The sequence below is a fragment of the Rhyacophila brunnea genome, unplaced genomic scaffold (genome assembly GCF_057557595.1).
Source record: "Rhyacophila brunnea isolate RB1 unplaced genomic scaffold, BYU_Rbru_1.0 scaffold_8, whole genome shotgun sequence".
In the NCBI taxonomy this organism is placed as follows: Eukaryota; Metazoa; Arthropoda; class Insecta; order Trichoptera; family Rhyacophilidae; genus Rhyacophila; species Rhyacophila brunnea.
Window position 1 is genome coordinate 47,290,275 of NW_028233350.1, and position 12,691 is coordinate 47,302,965.

The 12,691-nt window shown below is 33.6% G+C and overlaps 2 protein-coding genes across 2 annotated transcripts; both read left to right on the plus strand.

Moving 5' to 3' along the window:
- The first annotated feature begins 189 nt into the window (after nucleotides 1-189).
- On the plus strand, nucleotides 190-5,713 carry mRpL22 (mitochondrial ribosomal protein L22). Its single transcript, XM_085958967.1, has 3 exons — nucleotides 190-515; nucleotides 2,693-2,906; nucleotides 5,214-5,713. The coding sequence occupies exons 1-3, from the start codon at nucleotides 318-320 to the stop codon at nucleotides 5,432-5,434; spliced, it is 633 nt and encodes a 210-aa protein (XP_085815093.1). The 5' UTR covers nucleotides 190-317; the 3' UTR covers nucleotides 5,435-5,713.
- A 2,953-nt stretch (nucleotides 5,714-8,666) lies between these two features.
- Nucleotides 8,667-11,976, plus strand: LOC147064298 (uncharacterized). The gene is made up of 2 exons (XM_085958615.1): nucleotides 8,667-9,796; nucleotides 11,553-11,976. Exons 1-2 carry the CDS (start codon nucleotides 8,723-8,725, stop codon nucleotides 11,832-11,834), a joined length of 1,356 nt encoding a protein of 451 aa, XP_085814741.1. The 5' UTR covers nucleotides 8,667-8,722; the 3' UTR covers nucleotides 11,835-11,976.
- The last annotated feature ends 715 nt before the right edge of the window (nucleotides 11,977-12,691 follow it).

A 12,691-nucleotide genomic window follows, 5' to 3' on the forward strand; every position in this document is an offset into this window, starting at 1 on the left:
ACTAATCTTTGGTTTTTTCTACAAATTATAAATGAGTAAACATGTCGAAGTTCATATAATTTAATTAGTTTTTCAATAATATAGCAAATAAAATTTTGTTTGTTGTTATTTTCGTTATAACAACCAAATTATGATCATTTTGTACACTGTAGACTTCCATAGATAAGGACTTTCAGCGACAGTAGCAACACTTTTATGAATATTATTGTCTACGAATTGAAACTGTCAAACTTCACCAAAACCTTAACCTAAAAGTTTTTTTTTATTCGTGCATTTGATATTTTGTATGTAGAAGATATTATTTTAAGTATATTATCATGCAGTCCTTTAAAAAGTTATCCAATTTTCTCGGAGTACCTCTGCGAAATTCTATCACCAAAATAATTGCATCGAATATACATATAAGTTCTAATCTATCGGCGTACAAAGATACCCAGCCGACCAGAAGCGTTTTTTTAAAACACAATAAGACAATTTTTCCACCACAAGAGAGTCACGAAGAAAAAAGGCCAGCGGTAATATGAACATATTTAATACACTGGTCTTTTAAATAATTAAAAATCTTGAAAAAAGTTTATGTTTATACTCGTAGGTATAGACTCTTACACTGTATCGTCGCCCCAAAAGCGAAAGGGCACTAAGTACTTGTGCAAAAATAGAGTTTTGAAAAACCCCTTTTTAAGTTTTTTTGAGTGAAAAATAATCGTGTGGAGTTTATTTCGATACATGTCGGTTTTAGAGAAGCCAGCGGCAAGTAGCGCTCGATATTAACCCATTCCAGACAGAATTAATTTTTCAGGATCACTTAAAAAGGCACACTGATTACTAAAATTGATATAACTCATGTATTATTCATTCAATTCAAATAAATCTTTTAAATATTTATAGGTTTTGAATTTTTCTGTTAAGTATTTACATTTTAAGTAAACTTTGTGTATAAGTGGAATGAAAAAAACATGTCAAATATAGTTTTTTGGGTTTTTGTAGCCTTTTTTTATACAAAATGACATAGATAAAAAGTCCATGATAGAAGTAAATAATAAAAGGAAGATATACTAAAACTGGAGCTAAATATAATACTCTTCAAGATATTTAGAAGATGGAGGGCCATGACTGTCTCAAACACCTCATATCTAGCGAACTGATCATTATTTTGACAAATTTAAATAAAAATAGATTTTATAAATCAAATATTTCTAAAAAATATATATTGGACTGTATATAACTAACATCATAAAATGATAGCTACATTTATTATATTATTAAGTAATTTCAACTATAAAAAAAATGAAAATATGATTAATTTTTTTTGATTTTCCACCGGCGCCAATAGGGCGCGGCGCGATGGGTTAAAGTGACCTAATCATTGAAGAATAACATTATCCTATGACTTAACAGTAGGTATTGATAAATAAATCACCATTGACTGCGACTGTATTACTGTGAATTACCTCCTTCAGGAATTGGCAACCGTTTGTCAAGGCTCAAAACAAATTTTGAGTATAGCCGATACGCTGAATTGTTTGTTAGAATATTATCCACTTGGAGTAGTGATACCCCACCGCAGTTTCGCGAGCAGTGTCAGGGGTTCTCGGAAAATTCGCAAATATTTTTGTCTCCTTCTTCCACCCTATCACATCCCAACATTGGGGCATAGGACAAGCACAAGTTGGCGCCACTTACCTCGGTCCATCGCCAACTCCTGCGCCTTCCGCCATGTTAGACCTGCAGCACGTAGATTGCTTTTGTAGCACCGCTGCAGGGTGAGGGAGGGCCGGCCACGGCGACAGAACCCTCGAGGCTATGCCACAAGGGTACGAAGTGCCGCACCCTTTGGCGGCATCCGGAATACGTGTCCCAGCCACGTAAATCGTCTCTTCGTGATAACTTCAATCACCGAATATTTATATAACCACTGTTAAAACTGTAGTAGATTTATGATTTTTTGTTAGATATCGCGTTACATAATATGTAGCAGTATGGTACAGGAAGAAAAATTAAAGGAAAAAAATCAGTGTGTGTACTTATGTACGCATGTTAGAAGTTATACTTCTTTGGCATAACAAAACTTGTGATAAACTAGATTCTTTGACTAGCTCTTAATTATCTTGCTACATTACACACTCAAGAAAAAGGACCGCTTATTGGAACGCCGTTGGTTTATTTCTATACACTTTAACTTATATTACTAAATTATGTAATGTTAATATTAACTAAATTATGTAAACAATAAATAATTGTTTCACGTTGTTTTTATTGTCACTACCAACTGTCACTCTTAATCATGTCACGTTTAATCGCTTATTTACGTAACGAATTGCAAATAGCCGACAATAATAAATTTGCTGCCTAGGCAACGGAACAATTCTAAACTATAATATTATACTGTATAATCGTCACGATTGCAGTAGGTATCATACTGTGGCGTAAAGGTAGTGCGTTTGGCTGATAACCGAACAATCGGTGGTTCGAATCCAATCGAGTGCATTTTTTTTCGTGTGAAAAAATAAATTATATGTATGAAACACACGCCAAAAATACATTTCGCCAAAAGGAGTGTAACTTCAAAAAAGTATTTGAAATGTTTACGCTATCTACTTTAATCATAATATTGATTCATTTATATTCAGCTGTATGTAGTTGCAAGAATACATCGTTTACTCAATTAGTTTTCGATTACTTCTGTTCGCAGTACGTCTGTCATGAGAAACGAAATATAAAATATAGCCCAGACAAGATGTGGTATGTGGCGTGCTTGGTTCGCGGGATGTCTGTGGATGAGGCCATCAAGCAGCTGAGCTTTGTTCTGAAGAAGGGTTCGGCGGAAGTAAAAAATGTTATCCTCGAAGCGAAGGCATTAGCTGTAGAAAACCACAATGTTGAATTTGCAAGTAATTTATGGGTCGGTACGTATACAAGTCGACATACAAACTTATCCATAAAGTAAACATATGCATGTTTTCCATGACGTGAACCGAAAAAATTGAATTAAATATGTTCTGTCTTATTTTAATTTTTTTCGAAGTCCAAAACACATAATATTATTTAATTCATATTTTGCAAAATGCAAAATGTTAAAGTATAATTTTGAGAGATCCTAACATCATCTAGGATTCAATATAAAATACCTTGATTCAAAATCACAAAAGATGGTCGACAATTTGAATGTTATTTCGGATACACCTTGGATGCATAATTGTTACTAATATTTGGCGTGATTAATAATATGGTAGAAATTACTTAATCGGTGCCTTAAACCGATGGATGTGGATTCGGCTCTAATGAGGTGTTATTAACATAATTATAATGTATAATCCAAGGCCTAAAACAAAACCAGTGTGTGAGTGCGATAGAGGAAAGACTTCGAAAGCGCTTATTGATAAAAATATGTTAGAGAGATATGGAATAAACTGGAATGCAAGCCTAAACTTCACTGCTGTTCAACCATTATATGGTCATTTGGCTGATCGTAAATCAGCCAAATAGTGCGGTGTATTTTGATTATACATGTTTTTGCCTAAAAATAAAATAATTATTCAATAAATAATATTGAATAATTATTTTATTTATAATTGGTTACATGGTCAATTTATAAACACGAAATGCCCTGCTGTATCGCAAATTAGTAACCGATCTGAGATAAACAAAGATTGTATAATACAGTAGATCCTCTAGTATGCAGACCACGATTATCCAGATTATCCCGTTTAAACTGTGATCTTCATTTTTATAATGATTATAATTAAGAAAAATGAATGAACGGTGTCATTTTAAAAAATACAATGGCAAAAGTTTATTCCAGAAGTAAAACGGGTTTATTATTATTTTTCGACTGTCCGAATTTATAATTATCTGGAGTACTTTTGTCCTAATTATACTGGATAATTTAGGTTGTAGATTGCGAAAACGTGGCGCTGCGATATATCATCGGTGTTTTGTAAAAAGGGCGAATCAACCATTTTGGCGAAATCGAGATTTTAATAAAAATACATTATGTACCCCACTAGCTTGTTGTGTAAAAACGGCGAATTTGTATCTCCACAGGAAAGTACTTAAAAACGATAATCGACTAAAATTAAATTAATTAAAATTACGAATAAAAAACCAATGTGACATATTAGGCCTTTTAAAATATTATATAACAATGCCTATTATAATGTCAGTATTCTTTCTAAGATTTATTATAAACTTGTTACATATTTATAATCATCCACAGGTCATAAACAAATAAATGTCAATAGTTAAAAATCCTCCTCCTGTAAAATAGCATTTTGGTTAATTCGCCCTTTTTGCAAAACACCGACGATATTTTGAAAGGATTGTCAGTCTCGAAACGGCCACGCTTCACGTTAAACTTGCCGCAGTCTAATAAACTATTTGTCATGTTTGAATTAATACGCATAGAAAACAGCCTCATATAGCCGGACAATACGCTCACTCTTGACTTGTTTCTTACTCTACGGTATGATCACTTCAACCGTTTTAACTGAGAATTCTGGATGGAAAGCCATTGTTGTAATTAAAATAAAACACAATATTATTATAATGTGTACTTATTCCACATATTTTAATAAAGATCGACACAGGTTCCATTAGTTTGACTTAACATTCTTATTAGTATTCTTTTATATTCAGCGTAATATTTAGTAATCAGTTATGCATATAAAGCTATATTTTTTTCCAGTTTTCTTCTTTTCTTGCCATCCCCTATCGGTATGCATTATCGTCTGCAATCTTGCCTGCGTTTAATTTTATTTTTAAAAAATTGTAAAATTTAAATGTGAAATCAAAATATAATACGGGTAACCTAGATTGACTGCGTAGGACACGCTTTGGACGCGGCCGCGATGAAGAGAGGATGTGGAAAGACTTTATTAATAATATTATAAATGTCAATATTAATGTCTCATACATAAAATAAAAGTAATGTAACTTACCAATTATTAACTGAAAAAATAACATTCATTAATGTATCGGCTTACTTTTGTTTCACTCGCGCCTATAGCTTTATTATATGCGAGCGAGTGAGAAAAATTGTACTCGTACGATTCCTAACGTGTGGTACATGGCAAAATAATTGCGGGGCAAAAAAAGATATATATTAATAATTGACCACGATATAACGAATTCACACTCGTGTTACACACAATCAATTTTCATTGTCCTTTGGTATGGGTTAATTATAATTATTTTTATGTTTATATTTTTTACAGCCGAATCATTTGTGGGAAAGGGAAAAGTTTTAAAGGGTGTTCGGCGGCACGCGAAGCAACGTTTTGGAGAAGTCCGTTATAAGTATTGCCACTATTTTGTGAGACTCGAAGAGGGAACGCCGCCTAAAGATTATTACGGCAAAGATATTCCCACTCCGGAAGAACAACTCGACACGTGGGTGGAAGGAATGAGAAAACGAAAGATAATCAATTCACTTTAGCGTACATACATGGTGTCATGTAATTAATATATAATATGTATGTACCCATAGTAGATTGAATAAAGTTCTCATGTATTTAACTTTTTGCTAATATTTTAAACCTGCGAATACAAAATTTCGTTATAATATATATTATCATGATGTTATAATGACAATAACTAATTGTACTGTCAGCTACTCATCATGACCTATAATCTTTTCATACACCTTGGAAATTGGCAACCTGCCGATTGATTATCTGCCTTACCATGTTTATAATATTTTTATTGTGCAGTTAGTAAAAAAAAAAAAAACCGTGTGTGTACTTATGTCCGCGCGTTAAAAGTTATTCTTATTTGAGTAACAAAACAAAAACAAAACTTGTGATAACCTAGATTCTTCAACTAGCTCTTAATTATCTTGTTAAATTACACAAGTAAGAAAACGGACCGCTATTGAAGCGCCGTTGGTTTATTTCTATAAATTTTAACTTATATTACTAAATTATATAATTATTTATCTTTGTTTTTATTTTTAAAGTAACAACTGCCACTATGACGTTTAATCGTTTGTTTACGTAAAGAATTGCAAATGGCCGACTTTAATAAATTCGATGCCTAGGCAACGGAAAAATTCTTAACTATAATATTATGCTGTATAATCGTCACGATTACACTATCATACTGTGGCGTAAAGGTAGTGCGTTCGACTGATAACCGAACAATCGGTGGTTCGAATCCAATCGAGTGCGTTTTTTTTCATGTGAAAAAATAAATTATGTGTTACATGTCACACGCCAAAAATACACTCTGATCTGTGATCGTCATCCACTCTTCAATATGCTTTCATTTGGATGAGAAGGAGCATTATCTCAACAGCACTGATTTCTGTGGGAACCGCTTACTTTTCAAATAATCTTCCACAATCTTTTCCAATCTTCAAAGATCCTTCGGTTCATCCATGCTGCTATCTGGATGTAATAATCAACAGGAAGATTTCTTATTTCTGTTCCCTTAAATCAGGGGGGGCAAACTTTTTGGATGGAGGGCCGAATTCAAAAATTCAAAATGAGCGGCGAGATAGATATATATAAATATAATATATATAATAGATATACACTATTTATTATCACGAAAAATAAACATTACAAAAAAATAATGAGAAGAATGAAACTGTTGTACATTTTTTTTAAATTCAGGTGTTAATTTTGTAGTTGATATTCTCAAAACTGCTTGTAAATGGGCATCGGAGATATTTGATCGAAAAGAATTTTTATTTTGGTTCATGATCGAAAATGTTTGTTCACATATTATATAAGTTGATCCAAAAATAACGAACATTTTTCTTGCATAATCTTTAAGTTGGTCGAATTTGTCTGAATTAAGGGCATCGTAAAATTTGGAGATTTCTTCACGACGATGCAATTCTCTTAAATCAGTGTCACACTGCAGATTAATAATCTCAAGTTGTCAATATCTATTGAAATCGATATTCAACGTAGAAAATAGTGGTTACATAGTGTGAGACGAGACGCAAGGAAGACGTACTGAGATAATACATTTGCGAAACAACAATTTTAATCTATTGTCAATATTTTTTTAAAAATTATAAAAAGTTATTCGTAATCAGAAGTACAATTAATTGATGGTGGGCCGCAAAAAAATACCCGGCGGGCCGCAGTTAGCCCCCCCCCTGCCTTAAATGATCTCAGTTTTTTCACTTTTCCAATCACCAATAGTTTCATTTTGTGTGTACCAAATGCGTTGCCACAACATATAATTTTATTTTCCTTAGACAAAGCAAGTGTCTTTGTCGACAAACACAAACCTGTCTCATTGGCATTAGGTATATACTTGTGTTTACGAAAGCTAGAGATTTTTTAAAAATTTTAATTCATGCATGGATAATCGAAAGTTTACTGTATAAAAAAATTTATATAGCGTTAATTGCAAGTAAGTGAGTGACAACTTATGAATGCTAATAGCACATATTGAGTGATGTTTTAAACATGTGAGGGAGTGTAGTGCACTTGCATGATGCTAGAACGAGTATGTATATTATATATTGTTGAAGCAGCTGCCATTGATCCTGACACCAATCAAGCCAACTACCAAACGCAATTTGTCAAGTGCTTTAATATGTAAAAAACCACTTGTTAATTTTGTCGTAATTAGATGGAACGCACATGGCTCAATTGGCATCCACCAATTCTTACGTTAATTACTATCAATTGAGGCGTCTAGTTACAAACAGTGACAAGTCCACAATTCAATATTTTCGGGAAACAACGTTTTTATGTTTCAAGCTCCAATTATTTGTTTTAACGTGAGATTATTTTCTCCGTTGTATTCTATGTCGAAATTAGAACCAAATGGCAATTTGTTTCAGCCGATAAACTCTTAAATGTAATAAATATAGGCAAAATAAAATTGGACGTAGCGCTATTTGTATCTCACTTTTTAATTTACTCCGCATAAGGCACATATTTCCGTGGCACTGTCATGAGTTTACCAGATGCTACAGCATGGGAGACGCCCTTTTCAATATTGAACGTTCACTTATTGGTTGACAATATGAAATACGGCTTGGCGCTTTTTGTAATAAATCAAGACTTAAAATATTTTTTTCGTATGGTTATGTCGCATTTTGGAATTTATAGATCAATGGTACATATTGTGTAAAATTATACAAAGAATACGTGGTATTTTTTTCTCGATTTTGACCAAATGTGGACTTATCGCTTTTTGGAATTAGACGCCTCAATTATCTAATTGCGGCATGGAAAGGATATCTGTTAATGGTAACCGTAGGTACAAAAGTGAACTCATTATATATAGATAGGTAGGTACTAATTCTATATATTATATAAAAGATCTGGAGAAGGCATACCTACATTCTTGATAATTTGCACATGGATTTTTATTGGATTACAATACCTATTCACTTTTGAGATAGGTACATAATCGACCGTCTTGAATTTAAAACTGCATTGAACAAACAAGACAGTAGGTAACAGCAATTAAGGTTTATAAAAGATCTCCAATAACAACAAATAAATGACGAAGATTTACAAAACACTTATATTTTAAATTTACCTTGGAAAAATTATTCATAAATCCCAATAAGTCAAATTCCTCGGGAATGTAATATTTTTTGTAATCTTTTTGTCTATGGTGATATCCGCATACTGTTTCTGGATTCAGTCATTTATCTATGGTTTCAATGTTGTCTATTGTCCTTGTCTATGAATGTCATTCTTTCGATGTCGATGTCGCCGACGATTGAATTACATAAATAAATTATCACATAATGCTGAAGTTAATTCTTCCACGCTGTAAGGATTGCGTAATAAACAGTAATGCGTCGTTCGGCCGTAGATATTTTCTTTCAGAGGCTTATAGGTGCACACAAATATGGAGCAATCGCTTCAAATCCCCCGTGTTGCAGAAAGTAAGGTTAGACGAGTTATACAACGGGATTGACAAAAACTTACAGCAGAGCGAGCCCGTTAGCGCCATCGACATTGATATATTCACCAATGCTTTGAAAGACGATTCATACGTTGATGAACTGCGCGAAGTTTTACACAAATTTAGGTTAACCGCTGAAACCGGCAACACTTTTGAATCAACTCACTATGCTGCCGTCAGATATTTCATTGACCACGGGAAAACCAAGGAACTTCTGGATATTTTGGACGACAGACTGAACTACGGTATCTATTTGGATGCATATATGGCCAACATTCTCCTTGATGATTTTCTCAAAGCGCAAGACTACGAGTCGGCAGCGAAGGTGGCCGGCTTCTTAATGCTACAAGAAGACTTTGAAAATAAAATATCAGAAAGCTTATCATTGTACTCGTGTATAAAATATTTAGAAACGTATAAACCGCCCGAGGTTGTACAAGTAGTAGAAGAAAAGGGGGCTAAACCGGCTAAAAAAATTAAAACAGAGGAAGTTAAAATCAGAGTATCATTTCTGAGAAACCCCCACTTTGATGACCATTTCGACTTACGATGCAATAGACTTATAGTCGGGAAAACTATCGCCATGATATCCACTCCCTACGAAGATCCTTTACATAAAAACTGCGAATTGATTGGATGGCTTTACTACAGAAAGTTGGACAAGGCAGCTGCCGTTGCTAAAAAAATCTGTAGTCAGAAACAAGTGTTCCCCATTACGGTTGAGCTCTTCAGAAAGTTTGTAGATTTACCCGATGTTAAAAGTGACGCTGAGGTGTTGCAGTCAGCCACGGCGATACTGTCCGAATTGGAAAAAGTACCTCCTGTAAATGTTGTAATGGAAAACCTTCTGCAAGAAAGCATTCAAAACTCATTGAATAAATACCAAGAAGAAAATGTCCATCAGCACAGTCGGGTATGATTTTGCTCAATAATTATTAGAAATATAACTACATCTTTGATGTATTACATATCGTCGTTGAAACTAGAAAATTGTGTAACTCCGTTTTAATCGAAAATTGACTTTGAATGCCATCTAGTGGCCGTTGATAATATCTATCCGTCTTTAAAATTTTGTAATTCCAGAAAAATTGTATCATTGTTAAATCATGGATGATTTCACTCCAAAACCATACATTTGTATAGGAAACCATAATGTTTTTTGTCTCTCCTGTAAAGTAGTGTTTTTGGAGTTACACAATTTTCTAGTTTCAACGACGATATTATAAGGCTACTTTCTGTTTACTAAGGAATGGATGCAGAAATGTCATGCTTAAATTTAATGTAAATTGTACGTACGCAGTTTGCCGTTAATTCCGGTTGTCCTTCATAGAGTTCAAATTGAAAAGATGCCCTAGGAGGGCTTTTCCTTGAAATGAATTAACGATTTTAAACGTTACATCCATGTTGTATTTAATCCATGGCCCCTACATCCTACACATCGATAATGTTTAAGAGAGTGCTCTACAGCAATGTTTCTTAACCTTTTTACATCCGCGGACCACAAAAAAATCAAAAAATGTTTTGCAGACCACCAACATTTGAATAAAATAATAAATATTTATACACTATTTTTGAAACAATTGTCGTAATATAATACAACCCCACTTCAAATGTTGGGTTTCTAGGTCCTTCTATGAAACGATTTATGACTATAATATACAATAGTGTCATTCATTCCGGAAATGACTTGTCAATTCATTGTGAACACTTGTAGGTGCACGAGTTCTGAAAGATATTTATTACTTGAAATTTAATATAAGCTTTTAAAAATGGATACTTACTAACTATTTTTTAACTGCAGAAAATTTTTGCGGCCCACCCAAAAATCTTCGCGGACCACCGGTTACTTTTTTACAATTAGAGATACAATTAAATTGATTACAATTAAATCTCTTATTGGCTAAAACTTTCTAATGGGGTCGCAATCAATCAAATATTGCTTCGCGTTCTACGTGATGTCAAACAGCCTGTCCATTCAACAGACTGCAAATAAAATATTTGCTTTGACAAACTTATTAAATAATTAGAAATGCAATGACCTCAAACGTTCAAATAATTATTAGTAAACCATAGTTTGCTATTGGTCATATGATATATCAATAGATATGTCTACTTTTGTGCATTTTGCGTTCAATTGAGAAATGCGTAGTGTGCGCACCAATATCAAAACAGCCGTTTTTCACGATGAAAGTGGTAGCCCTTTACTTTCACCAGCATTGAATTTCTGTTCAGTGTTATCAACTGAATGATTCTGTGAATGTGAATTCTGATAATAGTAAATTATATTATAATTTTACTACAAAAAATAAGCCAAAACTACTATAATTTTGAAGGATTCAAAATGAAAAATGTTCTATGTGGTAGTTTTTTCAGAAATACTACAAATTTACATCTTTGTATTATAATCACCATATAAAAAGATGGTAACACTGCTTCCCGTGAAAAATTGAAAACTATTTGGTGTACAAGCGTGGAGAGTACCACATTCAATCAAAGGCATCCCATCCGCAAAACTGCGCGGTGTTAAAAAACAGACTTGTTGACGTTGACTGGAAGATGATGTGAACAAAATATGTAGACATAGCTAATATCGGCTGAACTCTAAAAACCCAATTTTACTAGTATTTACAAATACTGTCACTTTTTAATGGTAAACTTTAATTTTTTAGCTGTTCGATGCCTGGGAATCCTTACGAGAAACTAAATTCAAAGAACAGATTGAATTTATTGAAACAGCCAGACTGGAAAAGAAAAAGGCAGAGAGATCAGAAAATCTAAGACAGTTGGAAGAAAAGATTGCCTTCTTTGATAACGAAGACCAGATAGATTTGAAGATTGAAAGCAAACGAGTGTTCTACCGCAAGAGGTGGTTCGGCAAAAAGAAGAAGCCGAGAGCGATCGATGAAGGATACATACCGCCAGAAGTGTATCCTAGAAGATCAAAACCGTAAATAGCTTTAGAATCTTTTAGAATACATGTATCGATAAAATGTGCATTTGATTATGATTAAACTGTGAAACCTTTTTCTGTAACTTGTCATTAAAAAGTTTTCTTATTTAAAAGATAAATAAACGAGTTTCAATACAATCTTATCCCGTCTTAAAAAAATATTACTGCTTAAGCCCGCCGGCAAATTTAATGTTGAATTTATTTTGTACGGTATATCGATGGTTTAGTGCAGTGCTCCGCAACCTTTTCCAACCCATGGCACACCAAAGGTCTTCCCAGAATTCCGCGGCACACCACACGTAAAACAATTTATACACCAAAACATGGACTTCACATCCTGAAGGGGGACCCCAGCCCAAGATCTTTCGCGGGCCCCCTACCTATCACTAAAGTTAAAGACAGTGTGATACCCTAAAATAGCGTTTTTCAAATAGTGTCCAAGGTAAAATTAATGGTATTGATTTTATGTTTAGCGATTTTTTATATAATTATGGTTGGTTGTCGGGTTAGGAATAATTATTTGTTGAGTATTGATACAATAATAATAAATTGTGTCTTACAATCACATGTTTTAAAATATTAATACTTACTAGTGTAGTAAAATAGCGCCGCAGGCGACTTTTTTTGACTCGAAAATGGGAGCTGAACTGCGATAGCCTTGTCGGAAATCCGAGGATATTTTTTATCAACCGAAATCCAGCAAATAGCCAATGGAACATCGGCGAACTTCATTTTTAGCGTCCCGTCGTTTATCAATTCAACAAATTCCTCTCGAATTTATAGGAAAAGCGCTTCTATAGAATTTTCGGCATTGGTTGCAAAAGGGTTTCGTATCCTGTCGCATTTATTGTATGAAAG